Below are 27,227 nucleotides of genomic sequence, written 5' to 3' on the forward strand. Positions count from 1 at the left end.
TTTTTTTTAAAGTCTAAATAGTCATATTTTGTGTTTTTATTTCCTACTGGAATAATTCCGGAAAGGTTACATATCTATTAACTGGAGTTGTAGCTCTTCTTGCTTTATGAAAACATCAAGTACTTAGCTAATTAACTGTGATACTCTTAAGAGTCTTGTTTATAGGAAAGTGTCAGCTTTCAGGATGTTGCGTGTAGGTCTTGATAAAATTACATAGAAAATGACCAAATCTTCTTCTTTTCATAAACTGACCTTCCAATCACCACTACCTGAAGATGGCTCAAAACAAAAAATGATCTGAAGATTGAAACAAGATAAGATCAAATTGAGGTCATGGCAATTACTGCAAGTACCATCCAATCATCGGCTGGAATTTACTGTTGATCCCTGGGCTTAGATGGAGGGGTGGGGGCGTGCAGTTTTTATTACTCTGCTGGTATAAAAGCCAGGTGAGATTTTTATTAACTGCAGTTACTGGGGAATCACAAGAAGAAATTATAATTCCTCTTCAGATCCACAATCAACTGCCCTGAACACATCCTGCACAAAACTCCAGAGGAAGGTAATACGAATGAAATAATATGAGTAAAATATTTGCAAAACAGTAGGGGGATGGGAATGGTTAAAGTCTGTGCAGAAATGTTAGTAAAAAGGAGAAATAAAAGGTGGGCATTATTCTTTTCAGCATTCATGATGGAAGTTGAAGGAAATCTGAAAAATTGTGGTCTGTTATCATAAGCTCAAATGTTATATAACAGAAGACAGAAATCAAATGTCTCCTGATGAGGCTCCAAGTGCCTGCTTATCTATCTCTAAATATTTTTTCTCAAGAATTACTCTATGTCACTTGAAAGGAATTATTTTAACTAGTTGCAAGGGGCCAGACAGAGGACAAGTAGACATTATGTATATTGGTGATACTGTCTTATTATGTTTTTAAAAGATGTAAAACTGTAGCTTCAAGTTGGCCAGCAATAAAGTAGCCTACTTGGTCATATATTCTGATTACATTTTGAATAAATACACCCATGGAAACACTGAATAGTAACACCAGGATTTCTTGAATACTGTTTCCATTTTCTTCTTTCATAAAATGCTACAAAAATAATGGCTGGTAGTGTTTCTCCAGCTTTGCAGTAATGTTACTTGCTCAAGTCTGATTGGGTAATTGTGATGGATTTCTGAAATCATTTTTCCATTTAAAAAAAATCAGCAGGGTCAGGAGTTTGGCCTAGTGGTAGAGTGCTTGCTTAGGCACGAAGACCCAGGTTCTGATTCCTCCAAACCACATACATAGAAAAAAGCCAGAAGTGGTTCTGTGGCTCAAGTGGTAGAGCTCTAGCCTTGAGAAAGCACAAGGACAGTGCTCAGGTCCTGAGTTCAAGCCAGGACTGGCAAAAAGAAAAAAAAAGAAAGAAAGAAAAAGAAAAAAAATCAGCTATAGGATTTTTTTTTTTTTTTTTTTTTTTGGTCATGAGTCTTGAACTCTGGGCCTGGGCTTTGCTCCTGAGCTATTCAGCTCAAGGCTACCACCTTGAGTCATTGCACCACTTCTGCTTTTCTAGTGGTTAATTGGAGATAAGAGTCTCATGGTATTTAGTCCCAGGCTGGTTTTTGAACTGTGATCCTCAGATCTCAGCCTCCTGAGTAGCTAGGATTACAGGCTCGAACCACCACACCTGGTTCCCTTCCTTCTTTTCTTTCTTTCTTTCTTTCTTTCTTTCTTTCTTTCTTTCTTTCTTTCTTTCTTTCTTTCTTTCTTTCTTTTTTCATATATTTTTTATTGTAATTAATAGAAGGGTTACATGATATTTGCCAAATAGATGGTGCATTAATTCCCATACATTGATCCCCTTTCACATGTGTTGGTCCCCATTTCCCTCCCCCCACCCCCAATCTTTCTTTCTTTTTAATATATAGGTTCCACAGCCATGGATTCAATAGATTTCAAGTAATTTTTTTTTGCCAATCCTGGAGCTTGAAGTCAGGGTCTGAGCACTGTCCTTGGACTTTCTCAAGGCTAGAGCTCTACCACTTGAGCCACAGCACTACTTCCAGCTTTTTCTGTGTATGTGGTACCAAGGAATTGAACCCAGGTCCTCATGCATGTTAGGCAAGCACTCTACCACTAGGCCAAACTCTTGGCCCTCAAATAAAAAGGTTTGAAAAAATTGCACATACAGACATTTTTTTTCTTGACCTTATTTTTTATTAAAGAATGTATTAACATTGATTTTTACATCATATTTCAAATGACGTGTTTAACAAACAAATATTCAAGAAGCAAATCTCTATATACAATCAGGGCATTTAGATTTTAGAACATAATTAAAATTAGGCTGAGGGTCTGTAGATACATATTAATCTATGTAATAAAACATTTCGTATATAGAGCATGATCTTATTTTTGAAACAAACTATAGCGAATATTGGTACTAGTTCCCCTCCCCCCCAATTTAGGGGGCTTTAACTCAAGGTGGGGCACTGTCCCTGAGCTTTTGTTGCTCAAGGCTAATATTCTATCACTTCCATTTTCAGCCTTTTCTGTGTATGTGGTACTGAAGAATGAACTCAGGGCTTCATGTGTGCTAGCTAAGCACTTTGCCACTAAGCCGCATTCCCAGCCCTGTATTATATTATAAATTGTGGACAACCTGGAGGTAGTTTAAGTATGCAGGAGAATGTGCCTAGGTTGTAAGTAGACATGTCATGTTATTGACTTCTTTTAAATGGTATGAGAATGTCTTGGCAAAAACAAAACCCCACAGGTGCTGAGGGATACTTTGTTGTTTTATTTACATTAGTTGAAATGGTGACTTGTTGAGTAGTTGAAATTAGAAAGCCAAAGTGTATTTTTTTCCTCTTTATTGGTGTTGAAGTAAAGGGCATGTAAAGGGTTATAGGCCTAGCCAAGCACCAGTGCCTCATATCTGTAATCCTAGATACTCAGAAGGCTAAGATCTGGGGATAATGGTTTGAAGCCAGCCCAGGCAGGAAAGACTATGTGACTAAATCTCTAATAAACTACCCAGAAAAAGCTGAAAGTAGTGCTGTGGCTCAAGGGATTGAGTGCTAACCTTGAATACAAAGAGGCTCATGGACAGTGCCTAGGCCCCGAGTTCAAGCCCTAGGACTGGCAAAAAAAAAAAAAAAAAAAGAAAAGAAAAGTGATCCAATGTATCCACTGGCCATAGAGAAGCTCAAACTCATTCATAAGGAATTTCATCTAGACTTTTTGTTTCTGAGGTTCTACAATGTGTGTGTGTGTGTGTGTACTGAAGTTTGAACTCAGAACCTTGTCTCAGGTTTTTCACTCAAGGCTGCTGTTCTACCACTTAAGACACAGCTCTACTGTGGCTTTTTTGCCAGTTAACTGGATATAAGAATCTTCCAGCCAGGCACTGGTGGCTCACAGGTAGCTCACACCTGTAATCCTAGCTACTCAGGAGGCTGAGATCTGAGGATCAAGGCTCAAAGTCAGCCGGGATGCTAAAGACCATGAGACTCTTAACTCCAATTAACCACCAGAAAACCAGAAGTGGTGCTGTGGCTCAAGGGGTAGGGCAGTAGCCTTGAGCTGAAGAGTTCAGGGAGAGGACTCAGGCCCAGAGCTCAAGTCCTATGAGTGACCAAAAAAAAAACAAACAAACAAACAAACAAACAAACCAGAATCTCACAGATTTTTCTATCTGGGCTGCCTTCAAACTATAGTCCTCAGATCTCAGCCTTTTGAGTTACTATAATTACAGACATGAGCCACTGATGCCAACTATGCTCTATATTTTTTTCCTTCCCACTCAGAAGCAATATATTTTACAGTAGATGAGGAATCATTTTAACTTTCCAAAGATATATCTTAATTATTCAATTTAATACCAATTCGGTTATTCAAAATATTAGTTACCCAAATTGCATTATTATACCTTGCTATTTTCTTGAATTGTTTTAGAAACTTGAGTAGTCATTGTTTATAAAAGATTTATGTGCTTTCACTTCAATTTCAACTCTGGTTTTATAAAGTGTTTTGTTTTTGCTTTTGCTGTAACAGAGTTGTTAGAATTTTAAATGGGTAGATTTCTTATAGTATCCATTGCTGCAGTTGGACATAGAAGCAGGGTAGGGGTGGGAGTTTGGGGAATTCTGGGAGAAAGCAAAGAGACTAGATGGAGAATGTGTGTGTGTGTGTGTGTGTGTGTGTGTGTGTGTGTGTGTGTGTGTGTGTTCGGGTGTGCACACACATGCTGCTACTGGAGTTTGAACTCAAGGCCTGAGCATTGTTCTTAGCATTTTTTTTTTTTTTTTGCTTAATGCTAATGCTCTGTCTCTTGAGTCTCAGCTTCACTTCTGGCTTTTTGCTGAATGGAGAAGAGAGCTTTTCCAAGAAGTGGCTCTGGGACTTATCTGTAAGGCCTAATTTTCACCTGTGATTCTCAACTCTCAGCTTCCTGAGTAGCTAGGATCCCAAGTATGAGCCACAGAGACCTGGCTGAAAGTTTTATTAGAAGAGCGTAATTGTTCTAGTCATCCTTGTGCTGTGCATCAAACTACCTGAAAACTTAGTGGGTAAAACAAGAAATGATTATTGTCATTCAGAATCCTACTGGTAGAGGAAGCTCAACTGGATGGTCCTTAACTTGGATTTCTTATACTGTGTAGTCAGAAGGACAGTGGCTTGGGATGGAGTCATCTGACAGCACAACTGGGGTGGTCTTGTCACTCACATGCTTACTTTCTTGTCAGCCATGGGGACTCTTTCCCTCATCTCCACATGTGGGGCTTGAACTCAGGCAACTGTCCTTGAGGTTTTTCAAAGCTAGTGCTCTATCACATGAGCTTCAGCACCACTTTCAGCTATTTCTGTGTATGTGGTAATGAGAAGTGGAATCCAAGGTTTCATGCATGCTAGGCAGGCAATACCACTAGGCTACACTTCCGGCCCCCACACCTCCAACTCTTAGAGCATATCTTTTATTTTTCAACTATAATTTGATAATTATTAAGGTTTTGTGTAGAGGGATTACTATTTTATAAGTCAGGTAACTAGTGCATTGCTTTTTGGACAATATCACCCCCTTTTTCACTTTGCCCATAAGTTGCACAATTCATTTTCCACATGTCTACTGAGTACTATACCTGCATTTGTTCACCCTTCCTCCCTCCATTTCTGTATCCCCTTGCCCCCCAAAAGACAAAAAAGAACAGAAATAACAACCAAAAAATTCCAAAGTGAAAACAAACTCCTCCTCCACTACCAGAAACAAAAAGCATGTTTCCATATCCTGGAATTCGGTTTGATAAATACTATTTTAAGTGTTTGGAGGAGTTACAATTTTGGGTTCATATTTTAATAGTATCCTCCTTTAGGGCTAGGAGTGTGGCTCAAGTGGTAGAGTGCTAGCTCTAGGACAGTGCCCAGGCCCTGAGTTCAAGCCCCAAGACTGGCAAAAAAGAGAGTATCCTACTTTAGTCCCACTGCTTATGGGTGAATATATGGACCTGTATCTTACAGCATTTCTTATCAGCTAGTTTCTAAGAGACAGGAAGTAGAGCTGCCAGGTCAGGTAAGGGGCACACCTATGACTCATGTTTTTCACTTCTGCCATATTCTAATGGCTACAGCAGTTGTAACAGTTACTGAGATACAATGGGCACAGAGATAGACATTCTAGGTTTTGATATGTAAGAGGCAAGGCCATGCTGTTGAGAGAACTTTTGTGGCTATCTTTGGGACATATGACCTGTCATAGAAATCAACACTTAAAGGCCTCTCTTTGCAATTTTTTTTTGCAGTTTTTTGTGTGTAGGGGGGTCATGGGGCTTGATCTCGGCCTGGGCACTGTCCCTGAGCTCTTCAGCTCAAGGCTACTGCCCTACCCTTGAGCCAAGCTCCAATTTCCATTTTCTAGAGGTTAATTGGAGATAAGAGTCTCAGGTTCTTGTAATATCATGTAACCCTTCTATTAATTACAATAAAAAAATACATAAAAAGAGTCTCAGGTTCTTTTGTGCCTGATTGGCTTCGAACCTTCGTCCTCAGATCTCAGCCTCCTGAGTAGCTAGGATTACAGGCGTGAGTCACGGCCGATTTTTTTTTTTTTTTTTTTTTTTTTTGCCAGCCCTGGGCTTGAGCTCAGGGCCTGAGCACTGTCCTTGGGCTTTCCTCAAGGCTAGTGTTCTACCCTGAGCCACCACACCATTTCTGGATTTTTCTATGTATGTGGTACTGAGGAATTGAATCCGGGTCTTCGTGCATGCTAGGCAGGCACTCTACCACTAGGCCAAACTCCCAGCCCCCCCCTTTTTTTTTAATCACATAAAAATTATTTCTCCTCTTAGGGGAGGAACACAAAGGTGCAAATGCCTATGTGCCTCTAATCATAAAAAAATTAGCTATCAAAATAAAACAATTATTTCTTTATCCCTTCCATTTTCCTCCCTTTCATCTCTTCTTCCGTTCCTTCCTTTGCTTCCATTTATTTTTGGAGAGTGGACAGTTGTTACTATGTAGCCCAGGCTGGCTTTGAACTTACTGCAGTTCTGAGGCTGGTTTCAAATTCATAATCCTCCTAGGGTTTATAGGCATGTATCACTACCTCCTAAATAAAGTGCCAGGACTGATAACCAATAAAGTAGTTCATTTGGTTAGTGAAAAGTTTCAGGAAAATTACATATATTTTTTAACTTTGTGTTTCTCTCTGTCTTCCTCCCACTTTTTTTTTTATAGCTCCAGTACCATAAGACTTAATGATTCTATTCATTTCTCCCCGTTCCCTCCTGCATTTTTTTTTTCAGTGCTGGAGATCGAATCTAGCATCTTATGTTTATTAGGCATTACTGGATCACTGAATTAGATTCCTGGACTACCTTAATACTACCAAATGAGACTGTTTCAAAAGGAGTCACAAAAACAGCTCAAATAAACAGAACATAATATAATCCATAAATTTAATAAATTACAAGGAAGAATATTATATTACTATAATACTGTCCCATATTAGCTTCTGAAATTTACATTTCTGAAAAAACATTTAACACTATGATTGTGTCAAATGTGCGTGCGAGTGTGTGTGTGTGTGTGTATTTATCAATCCTAGTTCTTGAGCTCAGGATCTAGGTGTTGTTCCTGAATTTCTTATGCTCAAGGATACCACTTGAGCAGCAAGATCGCCACCTCCGGTTTCCTTGTGGCTAATTGGAGATAAAAGTCTCCTGAACTTCCCTGCTCAGCTGGCTTCAAACTATGATTCTCAGGTCTTAGCTTTCTGAGTAGCTAGAATTATAGGCATGAGCCACCATTGTCTGGTTTATTACTTTTATTATTTTATTCTTTTGTCAGTCATGGGGCTTGAAATCTGGGCCTGGGTGTTGTCCCTGAGCTCTTCAGCTCAAGGCTACTGCCTACCCCTTGAGCCACAGTGCCATTTCCAGTTTTCTGGTGGTTAATTGGAGATAAGAGTCTGATGCACTTTAGTGCCCAGGCTGGCTTTGACCCGTGATCCTCAGATCTCAGGACTCCTGAGTAGCTAGGATTATGGGTGTGAGCCACATGGCTATTCTTTTCTTCTTCCTTTTTTTTTTTTTTTTTTTTGCCAGTCCTGGGCTTGAGCTCAGGGCCTGAGCACTGTCCTTGGACTTTTCTCAAGGCTAGAGCTCTACCACTTGAGCCTCAGGACCACTTCTCCCTTTTTTCTATGTATGTAGTACTGAGGAATTGAACCCAGGTCTTCGTGCATGCTAGGCAAGCACTCTACCACTAGGCCAAACTCCCAGCCCCTATTATTTTATTCTTAACAGTAGTTATTACACCAACAATATTCAATTTAAAACTGGAGTATTTTTCTTTTTTCTTTTTCTTTTTGCCAGTCCTGGGCTTGAGCTCAGGGCCTGAGCACTGTTCTTGGGCTTTTCTCAAGGCAAGCACTCTGCCACTTGATCCACAGCACCACTTCCAGCCTTTTTCTATGTATGTGGTACTGAGGAATCGAACCTGGGTCTTCGTGCATGCTAGGCAGGCACTCTATCACTAGGCCAAACTCCCAGCCCCCAAAACTGAAGTATTTTTAAATGACAAACATTAGAACTTCTCCTTGAAAGAGTAACATTTTATTGCATACTGAGTTTGTCCTATGAAATTTTCACATTGAGTTTTTGCAATATAGATTTGCAGCATGCAGTAAATTTTTTACATTTTTTATTATAATTAATAGAAGGATTACAGTTATATTCACCAAATAGAAGGTGCATTACTTCACACACATTGATACCCTTTTTTGTTCCCATTTCACTCCCCCTTCTCTTTTCTATTTCAAATAAATGAATAATCATATATACAACATACCAGATAGCAAAGTAAGATACTGTAACAATATGAGAATAACCAAGGGACAACGAAAGAGATGAGAAATTACATAGTACCGTAAGAACAACAATCACACATTATATGGCTCTTGTTTCCATATCCTGGAGGCCCTTTCATTTAGCCTCATCCTATATGGCCTTATGTATCTAGGTTTTGAGCTATTGTAATCCTCTGCTAGGAGAGTCCAAGGTTTGTACTAATTATTACAAATGAGGGAAACTATTGAGCCTTTGTTCCTTTGGGTCTGGCTTACTTCACTTAATATGATTTTTTCCAAATCTTTTCATTTCCTTACAAATGGGGCGATGTCGTTCTTTCTGATGGCAGCATACAGTAAAACTTTTAAAGATGCTGATGTACTAGAAAAGCCAGAAGAGTAATGGAGAATACCAAGATTTTTATTAAATTATTATATTAACATTGTGAAGCATCTTAAAGTAACAATGAAAATAGAATGAGGCAGATTGTAGTATCTTGTGTCACTGCTTTTTGGGGGAAACTATCAATAAATGTGCAAAGGCTTAGGTCACTTAAATACCTGAAGGTGACTTCTGAGCATCTATTGGTGTCAGAGAGTTCATGAAGATGAAAAAGGAATGCAGGAACATGAAAAATACTCACTGCCAACTTGGGGGATCAAGACACATTATACCAGTAATCCTGAAATGGGATCACAAGGAAGGAAAACTGCAGTCAGGCATACTGTAAGGTGAGTTTCCTTAACACCCACCCACTAGAAGCTGGTAGGATTTAGCCATCCCACTTTCTCTTCAGGGTTTTTGCTTCAGAGACTTCATGAAGCTCAGCTATAGCTATCTTTTCTGGTCCACACAAGATGCTATCACTTGGGCATGTCCTCTGCTTCATAAACAGCCTGTCCATAGACCCACTAGGCCCTAAAACGTTTTCTTTCATTAATGAAAACTGGAGACAGCCAATTCCTTTCCTTGGTAGGTAGCTGGATTAGATGCAACTCATGGAGTAGAGTCTTAGGTTAACCTCTAGAAGTCAGTTACCATAGAATTGTGCCCCAAATGTTAGCTAGTCATCTCAAAAACTGGCTATGTGTCACTGGAGCTTCCTGGTGTGGAGTGCATGGATGAGTCACCCCAGCTATCACCACCATTAGAAACCCACAAACCTTCCCTCGCTTGAGCAGGCTGAAAGTGACGGTCAGAATATCACATGGTTTCAGCTACTTTTAATCTTTCTGGTATGGTATTTTATAGATATGTGCTTAGGTGTGTATGTTAGGCTTGGTGTAGCAAAAATATATGTATAGCCGGGAGCAGTGGCTCATGCCTGTAAGCCTAGCTTCTCAGGAGGCTGAGATCTGATGATCACGGTTCGAAGCCAGCCCAGGCACAAAAGACTGAGGGACTTGTCTCCAATTAATCACTAGAAAATGGGAAGTGGCGCTATGGCTCAAGGGCTAGTCCACTTCTCACTTTTTGCTGATTAATTGGAGATGAGAGCCTTATGGATTTGTCTTCCCTCACCAGCTCTGAACCTTGATACTCAAATCCCAGCTTCCTGTGTAGCTAGGATTACAGGTGTGAGCCAGTACCAGGCTGAAGAATGGCAATTTTATATTTTCCAGAATGCTGTCTTTTGTTGCAGTCACATCATTTTAAGAACCCAGGAGTTTATATGCACATATGAAAAAGAACAAAGGAACTTGTTGAAATTGTTTTAAGAAGAGGGAGTAAAGATGAGAGAAAGAGAGTGATGGAGAAAATGAGCTTGATTGGCATTCATTATATGAATATATGGAAATATCACAAAACCCCTTTGTACAACTAACACATGCTAATAGAAATATTTTTTAAAGGATTGTGAGCTAGGTGGTGCTGAGTCACACCTGTAATCCTAGCTGCTCAGGATACTGAGAACTGAGACTTGTGGCCCCAACAGAAGAATCAGAGAGACTCTTATTTTCAGTTGAAGAGCAAAATGTTTGATCAAAGGTGTGGTATCAGCTGTGAATGAGAAAGCCAAGTGAAAGGGCAAGGCCCTGAGTTCAAGTCTCTGTGTGAGCACGTGTGTGTGTGTGCTACATCCACTCCAGTGGAGTCTGTGCAGCATGGAGCAGAAAGAGCTTGAATGACTGCCAGTCCTGAAGTTCACACCAATGGTGATCAGGCCTCCTGGAGGTCCCTGGCAGAGACCGGGACATATGCATGGAATGCTCATAATGCTGGGTGCTGGGATTCTTTTATCACTCTTTTCATTTCTGATAGTTGATGGTATGGCAGTAATATTCTGTGCCAGCTAGTGGCCTAAACAATTGATTGAGCGACTAGATGTTCCAGGAACTAAAAGTGGATGCCCGGCTACTCTGGCGCAAGACGCACCCACAGCAGCCTTAATGACCTCAATGCATTCTATTAATAATAAGACAGAATTAGAAACTAAAACAGAAAATATGATCTTTGAATTAGTAATAAATGTTAGTTTGCCTGAATATGCCTTTAATGCGTCTGCATTACTTGTGTAAATGTTGCAAGTACATAATGAATCACATGGGAAAGGATTAGAAGGGCTAGAGCACCGTAGTGTACTCTAACTGAACAGCAACAATGGACTCTTAGGTTTAAGGTTTTACAATTCCTGGCACAGGGTAATAATTACTGACTCAGAAACAGAATCATAGGAAGAACTAGAATGGAACAAATGGTAAACAAAACTAATATTGATTAATGCCAAGGCGGATGACGCCTAACCATAATGTCTGACTTATTAACCATAGCTTCTTAGAATGGAGGGAGAAGTTTCTTTTCTACTCAGAAAAATGTACCCTGTAACCATTCTTAAACATGATTGTAATCTTTTGACCTTATGCCAACTGAAAGAAAGTACTTCTACTTTGACTGTATATAATCTCACATTTTACAAGTAAAGCTTCGCAGCAGATTTCAAACCTCCCTTGCGTTTGTGTCTGCCTGTCATCGCCGAATCCATTCCTGACCTGTGAATCCAGACTCCCCGCACTCCCGCTGAGTCGGTCTGCGGCATGTGTGTGTGTGTGTGTGTGTGTGTGCATCTGCATGCACACGCACCCCACCCCATAAATGTGAATGCTTTGATGTACGTGGAGATGTGCTGATAATTTCTGTATTTGATTTATTATTATTTTTAAGTAGTTGTACAAAAAAGGTGCCATATAAAAAAGCAGTCTGTGAATATAATACTTCTTGATCAGTGTCATCTCTTTTTTGGCAGTCCTGGGGCTTGAATTCAAGGCCTGGGAACTGCCCTTGAACTTCTTTTGCTCAAGATCAGCCACTTGAGCCCCAGTACCACCTCTGACTTTTCTGTGTATATAGTACTGAGGAATCAAACCCAGGACTTCATGCATGCTAGGCAAGCACTCTACCACTGAGCCACACTCCCAGCCCTTGATTTTTTTAATGCAAGGAGAAAATGATAAATATATAAAGGAAGAAATCATAGAACAAGTATAGTCTTTTTTTTAGTATATAAAGAATTGAGGTTTATTTAGCTCAGAACAATATACTCTCTTATATACAGCTAATTCTGATAAAAAAGCCAACAGCTCATCAGAAAACCAATAATCAAAATCAAATATATATGTAAATGTATGAACAGAATGACTATGTTCTAAGATTAAGGAGGTGTTTGGTTAGATAAGTTCTCTAGCCAGTGGCCAGGATATCTCAATGTCTCAGGAATATCAATGAAATAATTCTTACTATTAATCATTTCTTTTGAATTCATATGATGCTTGTATCTTATCATAAGATGCCTCCTGCCTATGGCTACATGATGCCTGCAGATCCATGTTTTAGGTGGTAACAAACTATAGCTAAGTCAAATATACTGCCTCTGATGAATTTATTTGAAAATTTTATTTTACTGAGCTTTTAAGTTTTCATTCAAGAATTGTCTTCTTCTTCATGGTGAATGACAAGTCTGTTGGAAAACTTTTTTTTTCTAACATTATTATTGCTCTAAAGTACAATGGAATGTAATTATACTAAACATCTATCTCATGCCTTAATCTAGGGCTAGAAATTTCACCCTTAAAAACTTCACATGGACGTAGAGATAGCATGAGCACCATTTACTGAATCCATGAATGATAGATGAATCCAGGGCAGAGTTGTTTATTCTGGCTTTGGGTTGAACCTCGAGGTGAATGGGCTGAGAAAGGAGAAAAAAATCCATATAGGCCAACTTGAGAAAATGCATTTTGGGGAGGATTCATGCTGTTTTAATGTGATGAGTGGCCAGAGGGAAAGAGGGTGGACACTGCAGATTAGTCTGGTGCTAGATGGATAGAGACTATGATATTGAAGGTATTTTTTTTTTTTTTGGCCAGTCCTGGGGCTTGAACTCGGGGCTTGTGCACTGTCCTTGGGCTTTTTCAAGGCCAGAGCTCTACCACTTGAGCCTCAGCACCACTTCTGGCTTTTTTCTATGTATGTGGTACTGAGGAATCAAACCCTGGTCCTCATGCATGCAAGTCAAGCACTCTAACACTAGGCCAAACTCCCAGCCCCAACTATATATATATATATATATATATATATATATTTTTTTTTTTTTTTTGCCAGTTCTGGGCTTGGGCTCAGGGCCTGAGCACTGTTCCAGGATTTTCTCAAGGCTAGGGCTCTACCACTTGAGCCACAGCACCACTTCTGGCTTTTTGCTATGTATGTGGTACCGAGGAATCAAACCCAGGTCTTGCATGCTAGGCAAGCACTCTACCACTAGGCAAAACTCCCGGACCCTATTTCCTATATTTTTTAAACAATCTAAATTATAAGTAAATTAAATTGCTTTTATTGCTCCAATCATTAATTTTTCTTCCAAATACTGAAACAAAACGTTTTAATGAATGATAAAAAGAATTTATTTATTTATTTGTTTACTTGTACTGATCCTGGGACTTGAAGTCAAAGGCCTGGTTGCTGTTACTGAGTTGGCTTTTCTCATTTTTGTTTTTGTTTTTGTTTTTTCTTGTTGTTATTTTTTCCTTTTTTATTTAAAGAATTTATTAACATTGATTTTTACATCATTTTTCAAATGATGTGTTTAACAAACAAGTATTCAGGAAGGGAATCTCTATATACAATAACTGGCACTTAGATTTTAGAACATAATTAAAATTAGGCTGAGGGTTTATATGTCATAGATACATATATGTAATAAAACATTATGTCTATAGAGTCATAGATTTTTATGTCTATGTAGTTGTGTTTATATTTCCAATACCATGTCCATAGCATTGGGTATGCAAATATTGAGTCCTTGCTCTTGTACTGTTTGGATTTAATAGCCACATATTAAGGATACCATGTGCCTTTTGTTCCTTTGGTCTTGACTTGTCTCACCCAACATGATTCCCTCTAGATTCATCCACTTCCCTGAAAATGCCATTATTTTATCTTGTCTGTTGGCTATGTAGAATTCCATTGTATGTATATGTCTGTCTGTCTGTCTATCTATCTATCTATCTATCTATCTATCTATCTATCTATCTAATCTATCTATCTATCTACCTATCTCACATTTTCTGTATCCATTCATGTGCAGTAGGGCATCTGGAATGTTTCCATCACCTGGCTATTGTGAATAGCACAGAGATGAACATAGCTGAGCAGGTGTCCTTGTAATATCCTGGGTCATGATGTTCAGGATAGATCCCCAGGAGTGGTATGGTGGGATCATAGGGAAGGTCTATTTTCAGTTCTTTAAGAAACCTCCAAACTGCTTTCCAGAGTGGCTGAACTTGTTTACAATCCCACCAGCAGTGCAGTACGGTTCCTTTTTCTTCACAATGTTTTTTCCTTTTTTTTTTTTTGCCAGTCCTGGGCTTGGGCTCAGGGCCTGAGCACTGTCCCTGGATTTTTTTCTCAAGGCAAGGGCTCTACCACTTGAGCGACAGCACCACTTCTGGCTTTTTGCTATGTATGTGGTACCGAGGTATCGAACCCGGGTCTTTGTGAATGTTAGGCAAGCACTCTACCACTAGGCCAAACTCCCGGCCCCTGTTTTTTTCCTTTTTTTTGTCCTTCAGTTTTTATACTGAAGGCTAGTGCTCTACCACTTCAGCCACTGTTACACTTTCAGAAATTTTGAAGGTTAATTGGACATTAAGAATCTCACAGGCAGTGAGAATCATTTTGGTCTCATACATACACACACACACACACACACACACACACACACACACACACACACACACACACACAGACATATACATACACATATGGAAGGTATTTGGGAATCTTCGGATCTCACTTTGAGAACCACTGACTTAGAAAAAAGCAGTGTTTATTTAGTGTTAATTACATATGAAGATAAATTAAACCCATAATTAGTCACACATAGTATACATATATTTAGCCCGGCACACTAGTGGCTCATGTCTATAGTCCTAGCTAGTCAGGGTAAGATCTGAGGATCAAAGTTCTAAGCCAGCTCAGGCAGACTCTTTTATCCAAACAATCAACAAATCCTGATCCTCAGACTACAGCCTCCTGAGTAGCTCGGATTAAAGGCACAAACCATTGGCTCTTGACTTTACTTATGCTCTTTTTTTTTTTTTTTTTTGTCAGTCATGGGGCTTGAACTCTGGGCCTGAGCGCTGTCCCTGAGCTCTTCAGCTCTTGGCTACCACTTTACCCCTTGAGCCACAATGCCACTTATGGTTTTCTAGTGGTTAATTGGAGATAAGAGTCTCTTGGTCCATCAAAAATAATAAAAAAGAATCCCATATCCAAGCAACAAAAAAAGAGTCTCTTGGTCTTGGTCTTTAGTGCCTGGGCTGGCTTTGAACTGTAATCCTCAGATCTCAGCTGCTGAGTAGCAAGGATTACAACTACGAGCCACTGCATCTGGCATATGCTCTTTAAACATTGTAGCTACTTGATTCATTTTTTCCCTAACACCACCCAATATAGGCCAAAGACATGCTGATTTAATCTCAGATTTTCACTTTATCACTTCAATTCAGCATCTTCACTGTATATGTGTGTATGTTGTCCTGGTATTAGGAACTTAACTCAGGCCCTATCCCTTAGCTTTTTCACTCAGGCCAGCACTTAAACCACACTTCCATTTCTGGCTTCTTGCTGATTGATTAGAGATAAAAATTCACAAACTTTTCTGCCCAAGCTGGCTTTGAACCTTGATCCTCAAGATCTCAACTTCCTGAGTAGCTAGGTACTGGCTAGTGTATTCACTTTTACCTTGCTTTTGGGGCAACATTTCCATGTTGAAAAACATTGCCACCAAATTAATATCAAGGAAACATCCAGAAGATTATACAACACTTTTCATACAACAATATTGTGGGACTGAACTGCATAATATGTGTACAGAAATTTGAACTTTTCCCTTTGAAATCTCTTTCAATTAAAAATGTATACTTTTGGCAATATTTGGTTAAAACTGCATAAAATAAATTTTCAAATAAGCTTCAAATAAGGTTAGTGTACCTTAGTTTGTTGCATATAGGTGCATTTTTCAATTTTAGCTATTGTAAGTAAAGCTCATATGAACATTCATGTAGTCTTCTTGTGTGAACATAGCCATTGTTTCTCTGAAATAAATGACCAAGAGTGAAACTGAAGAGTCATAAGGTAAGTTCACATTTAGTTTTAGAAGAAACTATTTTCCAGAGTGTCTGTACCATTTTAAATTCTTGCAAGCAATGTCTGACTCATTCTATTTCTTTGTATCTATGCCAGCAGTGGGTGTTATTTGAGAAGTTCAGAGTATTGTAGCTAGAAATTGAATTTCCTTAATGGCTAAGAATGCTGAATACTTTCCATTTGAATAAAGTACAAATGGGGGGCAATTCTCCCCCACTCTCTTAATATATATATATATATATATATATACATACATATACATATATATACATATTTGCACCAGGATGGGGCCTTGAACACTGGGCCTGAACAATGTCCATTAGCTTTTTTTTTTCTTTTCCTGCCAGTCCTGGGCTTGATCTCAGGGCCTGAGCACTATCCTTGGGCTTTCTCTCAAGGCTAGTACTCTACCACTTGAGCCACAGCACCACTTCTGGCTTTTCTATATGTGATACCGAGGAATGGAACCCCAGTCTTGGTGCATGCTAGGCGAGTACTATACCAGGAGGCCAAGCTCCCGGACCCTCCCTTAGCTTTTTCACTTAAGAATGGTTCTCTGCCACTTGAGCCACACCTCCACATCTGGTTTTATTCTGGTTAACTGGAGATAAGAATCTCAGATTTTTTCCAGATCTCAGCTTCTCCTGAGTAGTTGGGATCATAGGCATGAACCACTGCCACTCAGCTTCAGTCTTTTCTTTTATGTATCAAACTATGGCAGTCAAGTCTAAAAACAATTCACCTAGTCCCAAGTCCTGGATATTTTTCATAGATTTTCTAAACTTTGTATTGTATTGTATATTGACTCTCTCAACTCTCATGGTTGGAGTGTGCGCAATTTCTAACTCTTACACTTAAAAATAGAGATACAAGTATCTGCCTTTGGTGTGTATGTGTGTGTGTACTGGAGTAGTAGGTTTGAACTCAGAGCTTCATGCTCTTGCTTGGCTTTTTTCCTTCAAGTTTTGAGCTCTACCATTTGAATCACACCATCACTTCCATATCTTTACTGGTTAATAGGAGAAAAGAGTTTCATGGACTTTACTGACCATGCTGGCATTAAACCTTGATCCTCAGACCTCAGACACTGGAATAGCTAGGATTATGGTCATGAGCCACTGGTGATCGGCTGTCACTCTAATCTTATATAAAATTGCTTTTATTTTTGGACATATGTTGATAAAACCAATGTCTTGAAATGCCCCCTGGGTTTTCTCCCAACCCATTGCAGATACAGTGAGACCAAAATCATCCTTGAATCTGGCCCATCTCTTAGCTGACCTTGGAAAGCCTGACCTCAGGTCCTCAGCGTCCTTAGGTAAAGTTGTATCCACAGGTCTGATTCCAGAGGGCTAAATGTGCTAGGTAGGAAATGGTGATAGACATTCTCTCCTGAGTCCCCTTGCCACATGACAGGCAATGAGACTTACAGGTCATTGGTAAGCAAGTAGCCAGAGGGATATTGTTTTATTTTCCTGCTCTCTAGCCCGGGAATGTGAGAATAGAAAAGACACATATCATTTGTAAATATATGTAAGCTTGTGAGTGTGTGTGTGTGTGTGTGTGTGTGTGTATGCATACATGTATTAGATACCTAAGTTTAAATTTTAACAATGAGCATAATGAAGCTTTTTTTTTCTAAGTATGTGGTACCAAGGAATTGAACCCGGGTCGTCGTGCATGCTAGGCCAGCACTCTACCACTAGGCAAAACTCCTGGTCAAGATGACATTTTTTTTTTTTTTTTTTTGGTGTGGGGCTTGAACCCTGAGCCTGGGTACTGTCCCTGAGCCACAATGCCACTTCTGGTTTTCTGGTGGTTAATTGGAGATAAGAGCCTCACAGACTTTAGTGCCCTGTCTGGCTTTGAACTGCAATCCTCAGATGTTAGCTTTCTGAATAGATAGAATTACAGGTGTGAGCCAGCAGTGCCCAGCTAAGATGGTATGTTTTTCAAAGTGTTGATTGTTATTATTAACTCTGATTCTAGTGGTTTTTATGGGAAATGGAATGATTCAGTTCCTAGCCTGGTCCTGGAAAGGAACTTGTTTTATTTGCATGGCTGTAGAACTGAAGGCAGAGAGGTCAAGCCATTCCTGAATATTTTGAATAATGTTAAAACTATTGGCTGTTGTTATTACTGGATGAGATGGTTATGACTGTTTTTTCTTAATATCCGGTTTTACAGGAGAGCCATGGATTACTACAGGAAATATGCAGCTGTCGTTTTGGCCACCTTGTCTGTGTTTCTGCATATTCTCCACTCCTTCCCCGATGGAGAGTTTACCATGCAGGGTATGAAGCCAAAACTTGGGTTTGAATTAATCAGGATAACATAGATTTCTGGATGGACATCAATAGTTTCAAATGTGATAAGTCCTCACTGCTGGATACATAGCTAGGCATTTGAAGATGGTGAAGATACAATTAAATTAGGTTCAGAAACAGTACAGAGCAAATGGTGTATTACACATCCATTTAAGTAGCAGCTGGTACATTTTCATTTGAAACAGGCTCATTATTTCTCCTTATTAGTTTTACAAGAAAATCATCCTTATTCATTTACCTCAGTTTTTTTCTTCCTCTACATTTCTCCCAGAAGATTTGGGATGATTTGGAAAATTGTCATATCAGTTAACAAGTGTGAAAAACAAACCTTTTTTTTTGTTGTTGTTATTGGTCATGGGGCTTAAATTCTAGGCCTGGGGCTCTGTCCTTGAGCTCTTCAGCTCAAGGCTAGCACTCTACCACTTGAGCCACATTGCTACTTCTTGTTTTCTGGTGCTTATTTGGATATGAGTCTCATGGACTTTTGTGCCCCAGCTGACTTTGAACTATAATCCTTAGCCTTCTGAGTAGCTAGAATTATAGATGTGAGCCTCTGATACCTAGCTAAATCCTTTTTTCCCCCCACCAGAGTTTTTGTTTTCTTTCTTATTATTTATGTATTTATGTATTTATTCATTTATTGCCAGTCCTGGGGCTTGAACTCAGGGCCTGAGCACTGTCCTTGGGCTTTCTCAAGGATAAAGCTCTACCACTTGAGCCACAGCACCACTTCCGGCTTTTTCTATGTATGTGGTACTGAGGAATTGAACCTGGGTCTTCGTGCATGCTAGGTAAGCACTCTACCACTAGCCTAACTCCTGGCCCTCCCAGAGTTCTTTGTTTGTGTTTGTCCTGGGGCTTAAAGTCAGGGCCTGGGCACTGTTCCTGAGCTTTTCTGCTCAAGGCCTGTGCTCTACCACTTGACTACAACTCCACTTCCCACGAAAACCAGTTTTATGCAGCAATTTGTTTTGCTGCATTGTTTGAAAATTTTCATTCCATTGGTATAAAATTATGAGCAACTATTTGTTATGCTTTTTCCTCTAGATACATGGTAATATTTTAATCCCCAATCCCAAGTGCAGATGCTGATCTAATATCAGGCGCTCTGTGTTCACTAAGCTATCTTAATTTTGACATATTTTTTTCTCTGTCAATATTTGGAGTTCCTGTAGGGAAATAACAATAGCAAGTTCTAAAGGGAAAATATTTTTCCTCTGGGCAAAATTCTCCCTTCAGAATGTGGCATTTTCATCTGTCAAGTTTTATGTTCTCTATACACACACGATTAGCACTGAGATAAATTCATACTGGAAGGGAGAGAAATTCCTGTGAGATTTCTGAAAAAAGTTGGTTTCCCATAGCATGATCATAATTCATAGAAATACTATATATGAAGATTAACATGTAACCAAAAGAAGTTACTTCCCTTTCATTGTCTATGAAAAGGACTATTTTCCATCTTATTATATGGAAATTTTCAATGTATCTTTGAATCCTTTTGGTTTTTTCTTTCTTCTTTCTTTTTATTGTTTGATAGGATGCCCAGAATGCAAACTAAAGGAAAACAAATACTTCTCCAAGCTCGGGGCCCCTATTTACCAGTGCATGGGCTGCTGCTTCTCCAGGGCATACCCCACTCCAGCCAGGTCCAAGAAGACAATGCTCGTCCCCAAAAACATCACCTCAGAGGCCACGTGCTGTGTGGCTAAAGCATTTACAAAGGTAAGAACTTCAAGGATCTGAGAAGATTTCTGCCAATGAAACCAGGGAATTGTTCATAGAACACCCATGAAATGTAATACCCATTTTTCTGTTAGGCTTTTGTGTGGGCAGGGGCTGTATTTGAACTTTAAATGAACAGAGTTAACTAAGGTTAAAAATAAGCTGATTTCAGAGAAGTAGGGAGTAGACTAGTGGTAAAAGTAGGGAGGAAGAAAACAGAAGTTTGGATATTGGGTACAAAACTACAGACAGCCAGGTGCTGTTGGCTCACACCCGTAATCCTAGCTACTAGGAAGACTGAGGTCTGAGGATCATGGTTCAAAACCAGCCAGGGCATTAAAGTGTATGAGACTCTTATCTCCAATTTGCCATTGGAAACTGGAAGTGGCACTATGACTCAAGGTGTAGTGTGGTAGCCTTGAGCTGAAGTGCTCAGGGTCAGTGCCTAGGTCCAGATTAAAGTCCCACAACTGACAAAAAAAAAAACAAACAAAACCCCCCAAAACCTGCACACCCGTAGAAAAAAAGTTCTCATGTTTCTCAGCACAGTAGGCTAGCAATAGTTCACCCCATTGTTATAATTTATTTATTTATTCCCAGTCTTGGGGTTTGAACTCAGGGCTTGAGCACTGTCCTTGGACTTTCTTAAGGCTAGAGCTCTACCACTTGAGCACCAACCCCAGCCCTGTTGTGTGTTTTGTAGAGAACTAGAAGAAAGAAATTAAAAAGTTCTTCCCACAAAGTAATAACTCATATGCAAGGAGATGGCCATGCTGTGAGTCTGAGTTGATTATTTTATATGACTTGTACGTATCAAACTGTTATGCTTGCCCATAAAATTATGACATTGTTATGTGCCAGTAAAAAATAAAGTTATATAAAAAAGAGTTGGGATGTATGTGAGGCCCTGGAGTTTGATGCTGATTGTGGCAAAATAAAAATAAGTTGAGTATTTTCATAAACTGAGAATATGCCAAAGACCTAGAATATACACAACCCTAGGCTTACTTTTTATAATGAACCAAATCAAGCCAAGACAAAACAACCCTTCCCACACAAGAAACAAAAATGATAATCCAAGTACTGAAAGGAAAACGAATGAAGCCTGGTACTGCTTGGATTTGTTCACAGTAGGGAAAGAGATGACTGCAGGGAGGTTGGGAATCAGGACAGTATATTTACATAAAATGAATTTCAGCTGTTAGAGTAAAAAGAAGCCTTGAAAGGCAGAGTGTGTTAATGTAGCAACACCTATTTATTTACCAATATTTTTGCTTAACGTTTTCAAATGTTGTCTGTCTGTTTATCCACCCCTCTCTCCATCCCTCCACCTTTGTTCCCTGTAGGCCACAGTAATGGGAAATGCCAGAGTGGAGAACCACACCGAGTGCCACTGTAATACTTGCTATTATCACAAATCTTAAGTATTTTGTACACCGTTATGTTGATGACTGCTGATTTCATGGAATGGGAAATGAAGTTGTTCAGTGCTTGCGGCCTTATGAAACACAGCCCCCCTGCCAGACCATTTTGTGTGCTTCAGAAACATACTGCAGCTCTGTCGCCTTCCTCCTTACCCTGTGCACTGCAATCAGCAGTCTCAATCTTTCCATTTGGGATAAATATAGCATATCTCATAACCATTTAAAGTTTGTTCCACTGGAAATAAACTCTTTTAAATCATCACCCAGCCATGGAATTACCTTTTTTATTTTTTAAAGTAAAGCCAAAGCCAGGCGTCAGAGGCTCATATCTGTAATCCTAAATGCTTAGAGAACTGAGGATTATGGTTTGAAGCATATGGTTTGGGCAGGAAAGTCCATGAGACTCTTGTCTCCAATTTTCCAGTAGAAAGTCTAAAGTGGACATGTGGAATGCCAACTTTGAGCCAAAAAGTTAAGGGGGAGTACCCAGGCCCTGAGTTCAAGCCCCAGTACACACACACACACACACACACACACACACACACACACACAGACACAGAAGAGCCTGAGATCTGAGGTTCATGATTCAAAGCTAGGCCAAGCAGAAAAGTCTATAAGCCATTAATTGAAGGCCCATTTCTGAGTGGATACTTTGCTAGATCATAAGGGTTTGGAGGTATCAGGATTCTCTCTTGGAGCTGGAATTTGGCCTAGTGGTAGAGTGCCTGCCTAGTATATACCCAGTATCACATACACAGAAAAGTCTGAAACTGGTACTGCGGCTCAAATGGTAGAATGCTAGCATTGAGAAAGCTCAAGGACAGTGCCCAGAACCTGAGTTCAAGCCCCAGATCTGGAAAAATAAAAGGGGGATTATCTAGAAGTTATGGTTAACAAAAGATAACTTAGTTTAATCTGAAAGATTAAGCTAATCATTGGTTCAGTCAAATGTTTGGTAGATGTCCACTGAGACCCAGTTCTCTGTCAGGGGTAGGGACTTTGTTTGGAATCTGTCAGAGGAAGAAATACATGAACACACCCTTGACTGACGTGGCGTTGTAGGTCCGAGATCCTCTTATTTGACAGAGGGAATGAAAGCGATAGTCGGGTTGTGCTGACTGAGGAAAGGGACAACCTCACAGTTTCCTAGATCAACCTAGGTGAGCATCAAGGGTGAAATTTTACCATGTGGCAAGCCTGCTGCTGGTCCTGAGATGCATAAGACACACACCATGCTCTGAAGCCGTTCACAGGGCAGTGAGGAAAGAAGATACAGGCTGTGGGAGAGATCTGGGTTTCAGTGGCATAAAAGAAGTTAGGGTTTGTCAGGAAATACCAGGACAAACTGGTACTTGAACTGGGTCCAGAGTAGAAGTAAGTAATGTGGGAAAGGTTCATTCTAGCTTGAAAAACCAGCACAAGCAAACACCCAAGATGGGAAACTGTATGAAGTCACAGAATTCTAACTATAATGTGAATGGGCTACAGGAAGCTGGATAGGGAGGGGTGCAACATCAACAAGATAGACCTATCAAGGAGGCCTCTGTATAACATGAAGCCTGAGAGTTCCTGAAGCAACAGAGTATGCACTAAACAATAGATATGGGATAGAACACAGATCTGCAAAACCTGGATTTAAAGCAATGACATAAAGCTAGATGTGCTAAGTCTTGTCCATTACCCCGACACTCTGGCGGTTGAAGCTGGAGGATGAGTTTGAGGCTAGCATAGGCCCATGTAGTGAGATGTGCCTCAAAATACTCCCCCTGCCACCGCACCAGTGCAACAAATTAAAGAACCTAAGGACCAACAGGAGACTTTCTGCTATGGGTAGGACCTTCTCAGTCCTGCTCCTCTCACCCCTCTGAAGCTATTTTCCCAAACATATCTTCTCACCTTAGAAATACAGAAAGGAATACTTCGAGAAGTTCTATGGAAGGACTAATGTTCTCAGCTTTGTGGTTTATAACAACCACTGGAGCAGTAAATGAAGGAGACTGGAAAGGTGAGAAACGTGGACCTGGATTTTTAGTTGGGATCTAAGCAATTCTCTTTGTCAGGGTGATAGGCCAGGTAATGTATGAGGACAGAGGACATCTTGGTATGTGTGTATTAGGAAGAAATGAAGATGTGTGTTGGGGATTCCTGGGGTTGTGAATGGCTGCACACTGTGCCAATGCCTGGGGAAATGGACAGGGTGTATGCGGCAGCAGAGAGGGAAGATGACACATTCCTTGAAGACTCACAGAGTTGAAATGTGTAAGGATTCTAACATGAGCATGTGTGACAGTCCACACTTGTCACAATTCTGCCGCCTGTTCCAGGTGAGGGTTGTAAAGTTCCCCTTTAGAAGTAGAGACCCTACACTTAGGGGTTAGTCCCAAGTCCTTGACTTTGATTGCAGAATAAGGATTTCAGGTCAAGCCACAGTGGTAAGAAACCTTGGCAGAGCTTTATTAAGTAAGGAAGCAAGCAGACTGGGAGACACTGAGCCCTTGACATCAGGGATATATATATAATAAAAGGCAGAGTTTGACTTACAGTCATTCTAGGATAGCATTTTTTCTTTGTTCTCACACCTGGCACATTGAATCACTCTTGGTGTTACACTGTTATCACGTAGGCTCAAGGTCTCTAAGGCTGTGATAACTGATGTTTGGGCATCTCTTCAAAGAAGGATGCATCTGGCATGCACCTTTTGTCAGTCCTGGGACTTGAACTCAGGACGTGAGCATTGTCCCTGAGTGTCTTTTGCTCAAGGCTAGCAACTCTACCACTTGAGCCACAGCACCACTTCTGTATTTTTCTTTTTTTTTTTCCACTTCCAGACTTTTCTGTGTTTATGTGGTACTGAGGAATTGATCCCAGGGCTTCATGAATGCTAGGCAAGCACTCTACCACTAAGCCATATTCCCAGCCATTGGCATACACTTTTTAAAAAGACAAATGTCCACTTCTTGACAAATACTTTGTGCCAGAAGGAGTCACTTTCCCATGTATTTGCTTTTCCAGGAAACATGTTTTTCTTTCTTTCTTTCTTTTTTAAATATTGTTTTTAGAGAAGTGGTTTTCAGAGGAGTTAGTTATATAAGCCAGGAAATGAGTACATTTCTTTTTGGACAATGTCACCGCTTCTCTTGCTTCTTCTAGTTTTTCCCTCATGTCTCCACACACAAATTGTATAATTCGTTTTCCACATAGTGTTTAGTGAGGACCACTGCTGCATTTGTTCACTCTTTGTCCATTTCTATGCTCCCCTGACCTTCCCCAAAAAGATAAATGATCAAACTATACAAAAAAGAAATGAAGGCAAACACAAAAATAAAAAGAACTCTTCTAGTTTCTGTTTCCTGGAGTTCATTTTGATACATATTTTGTATCATTAGAGGCACATAGGCATCGCATCTTTGGGCTCCTCCTGTAAGAGTCAGGAGGCACATCTAATTATTTTGGGTGAGGAGCCAATGTCAGACAGAGAAAGCTGCTCTTGTTCTTTTTCTTTTCCTTGTGCTAATACTACAGCTTATGAAGTAATTCCTCAGTAATCCTATTGGGGTTACAGGCCCACACCCCCCCTCCTGCTCCTATGGAAAATACTCAAACTATATCTATTTTCTCTAAATGCTCTTGTTCAGAAGGTACATTTAAATTCAAACAACTTATTTTGTTGTAAATTGTCTGTGAACAGTAATGGATTCTCAACTAAGCTGACAGCTAGTAGAATTTCAATATGTGTAAATTTACTTCTACACATGTTTTTCTCAATTGCAACTCATGTTGGGGGTAATTAGACAAATTGGTGTTAGAGCTGAGGAGGAAGAGCTTTCCCAAGATGCTCTAGTGGGATAAAGAGAAAGGATCAAAAGGCATTTGGGTTTATTGTTGTTGCTGTTGTCAGTCAGTCCTCGGGCTTGAATTCTTGGCTTGGGCGTGTTCCTGAGCTCTTCAGCTCACGGCTAATGCTCTACCACTTGAGCCACAGCACCATTCTGCAGGTTAATTGGAGATAAGAGTCTCACTGACTTTAGTGCCCGGGCTGGCTTTGAACTGCGATCCTCAGATCTCAGCCTCCTGAGTAGCTAGAATTACAGGTGTGAGCCACTGTGCCCAGCTGGAACCTTGGTTTGACTTAGAAACTAACAGTATCTTTGTGGAAGGTGGGGAAATGGGCTGTGTTTAAAGCATTGCTCCTTAGGTGCTTGAGCTGAAGATATAGTGGGATGGGGTCAAACCTTATCCTTGAGTATTAGGGAGAGAATTCAGTAGCAATCATAATTACTTATGGTCACCACCACAGTTATTCTTGTCCCTGCGACCACGCTGTGACACGGAAGATCCTCAGATCATCAGAGATGGGTCCACCTTTTTGGGTGGTCAGAGTGGTCTGTGAGATTGGCCCAGCTTCAGTTCTCATCTATTCCTTCTTCCATGGCTTCTGAGCTCACTGCTGCCCCATGTGGACAAGCCATGTGCTGCTCCTGGAAGAGCTAGAGGGTGCCCCTATGTTTTAAGGACACCAGGCAGGGGTGTCTTTGTGTGTGGGAGGGTCTCTTGGTCACTTGTCTTTGCTGTGTCCTGGTTGCATTGAACTAGTTGTGGTTTTTTTCGGTTTTAGAAATTTTAAATTGTTATAATAAAAGTGATATACAGAGGGGTTGCAATTTGATAGGTCAGGTAAGGCATGGATTTCTTTTTGGACACTGTCACCCCTTCCTTTGCTCCTCTGTTTTTCCCTCCTGTCCCCAGCCACAAGCTGTCTACTTCATTTTCAGCGAAGCGTCTAGTAAGTGCCACAGCTGTATTTGTTCACCTTTGTTTCTTCATTTCTATTCTCCCCTCTTCCCTTGCCAAAGACAGATAAACAAATAAGACAAAAAGTAAAAAAAATAACAACAAAAAAACCCTTCTCCTGCTTTCTTTCCCTGGAGTTCATTTCCCTAGAGGTGATAGCTATAATGCATGTACACTTGGCAAATAGCTTTGATATTGTTTAGGAATATTTGAGAAGCTAAATTAAATTTCAAAATCCATCCACTAATATCAATTTCAACATTACATATGACATGAAAGAAAAGGAAAAACCGTTAAGGCCTTTCACATATAGTTTAAATTGTTTTGAGCTTTGAATTATTGTGAACTAATGGCTTTAATGCATAAATTTTGAGGGGGGGACTGACTGTCATTAAAAACGTCATAATAATGAATTTAATAAGTTCCATTTCAATTGTAAAACTAAAGAAATAAGCTCAAGATTTTCATCCAGACATTTGACTTTTTTTTTCTTGGTGCTGGTCCTGGCACTTGAACTCAGGGCCTGGGTGCTATCCTTGTGCATTTTTCTCAAGGCTAGTGTTATACCACTTGAGTCACAGCTCCACTTCCAGATTTTTGCTATTAATTGGAGATAAGAGTCTTAGGGACTTTTCTGCCCCTGGTGGCTTTGAATGGCCACATCTTAGCCTTGTGAGAAGCTAGGACTACAGACATGAGTAATTAGCACCTGGCTTGGAAAATATTTTATCAGAAAGTTACACATATTTGAACCTGTATTTTTTCATTTCTTTTCCCTCCCTCCCTCCCTTGCTTCCTTCCTTGCTTCCTTCCTTCCTTCCTTCCTTCCTTCCTTCCTTCCTTCCTTCCTTCCTTCCTCCCTTCCTTCCTTTCTTCCCTTTCTTTTCTTTTCTTTTCCTTTCCTTTCCTTTCTTTCCTTTCCTTTCCATTCCTTTCTTTTCCTTCCTTTCCTTTTCTCTTTCTTTTTTGCAGTCCTGGG

At 40.0% G+C, this 27,227-nt stretch overlaps 1 protein-coding gene across 1 annotated transcript; it reads left to right on the forward strand.

The window, feature by feature from the left end:
- The first annotated feature begins 478 nt into the window (after positions 1 to 478).
- Cga (glycoprotein hormones, alpha polypeptide) lies at positions 479 to 21,608 on the forward strand. Its single transcript, XM_090337714.1, has 4 exons — positions 479 to 562; positions 18,169 to 18,275; positions 19,849 to 20,033; positions 21,380 to 21,608. The coding sequence occupies exons 2-4, from the start codon at positions 18,176 to 18,178 to the stop codon at positions 21,455 to 21,457; spliced, it is 363 nt and encodes a 120-aa protein (XP_090193840.1). The 5' UTR covers positions 479 to 562; positions 18,169 to 18,175; the 3' UTR covers positions 21,458 to 21,608.
- The last annotated feature ends 5,619 nt before the right edge of the window (positions 21,609 to 27,227 follow it).

The sequence above is a fragment of the Megascapheus bottae genome, chromosome 8, assembly GCF_031878675.1.
Source record: "Megascapheus bottae isolate mThoBot1 chromosome 8, mThoBot2.hap1, whole genome shotgun sequence".
NCBI lineage: Eukaryota > Metazoa > Chordata > Mammalia > Rodentia > Geomyidae > Megascapheus > Megascapheus bottae.

Bases quoted from the DNA above. Each gene is read 5' to 3' on its own strand.
- Cga (XM_090337714.1), top strand. From the start codon at position 18,176: ATGGATTACTACAGGAAATATGCAGCTGTCGTTTTGGCCACCTTGTCT. The intron at 18,276-19,848 runs GTATGAAGCCAA...ATTGTTTGATAG, and splicing joins TGGAGAGTTTACCATGCAGG to GATGCCCAGAATGCAAACTA. The intron at 20,034-21,379 runs GTAAGAACTTCA...TGTTCCCTGTAG, and splicing joins TGGCTAAAGCATTTACAAAG to GCCACAGTAATGGGAAATGC.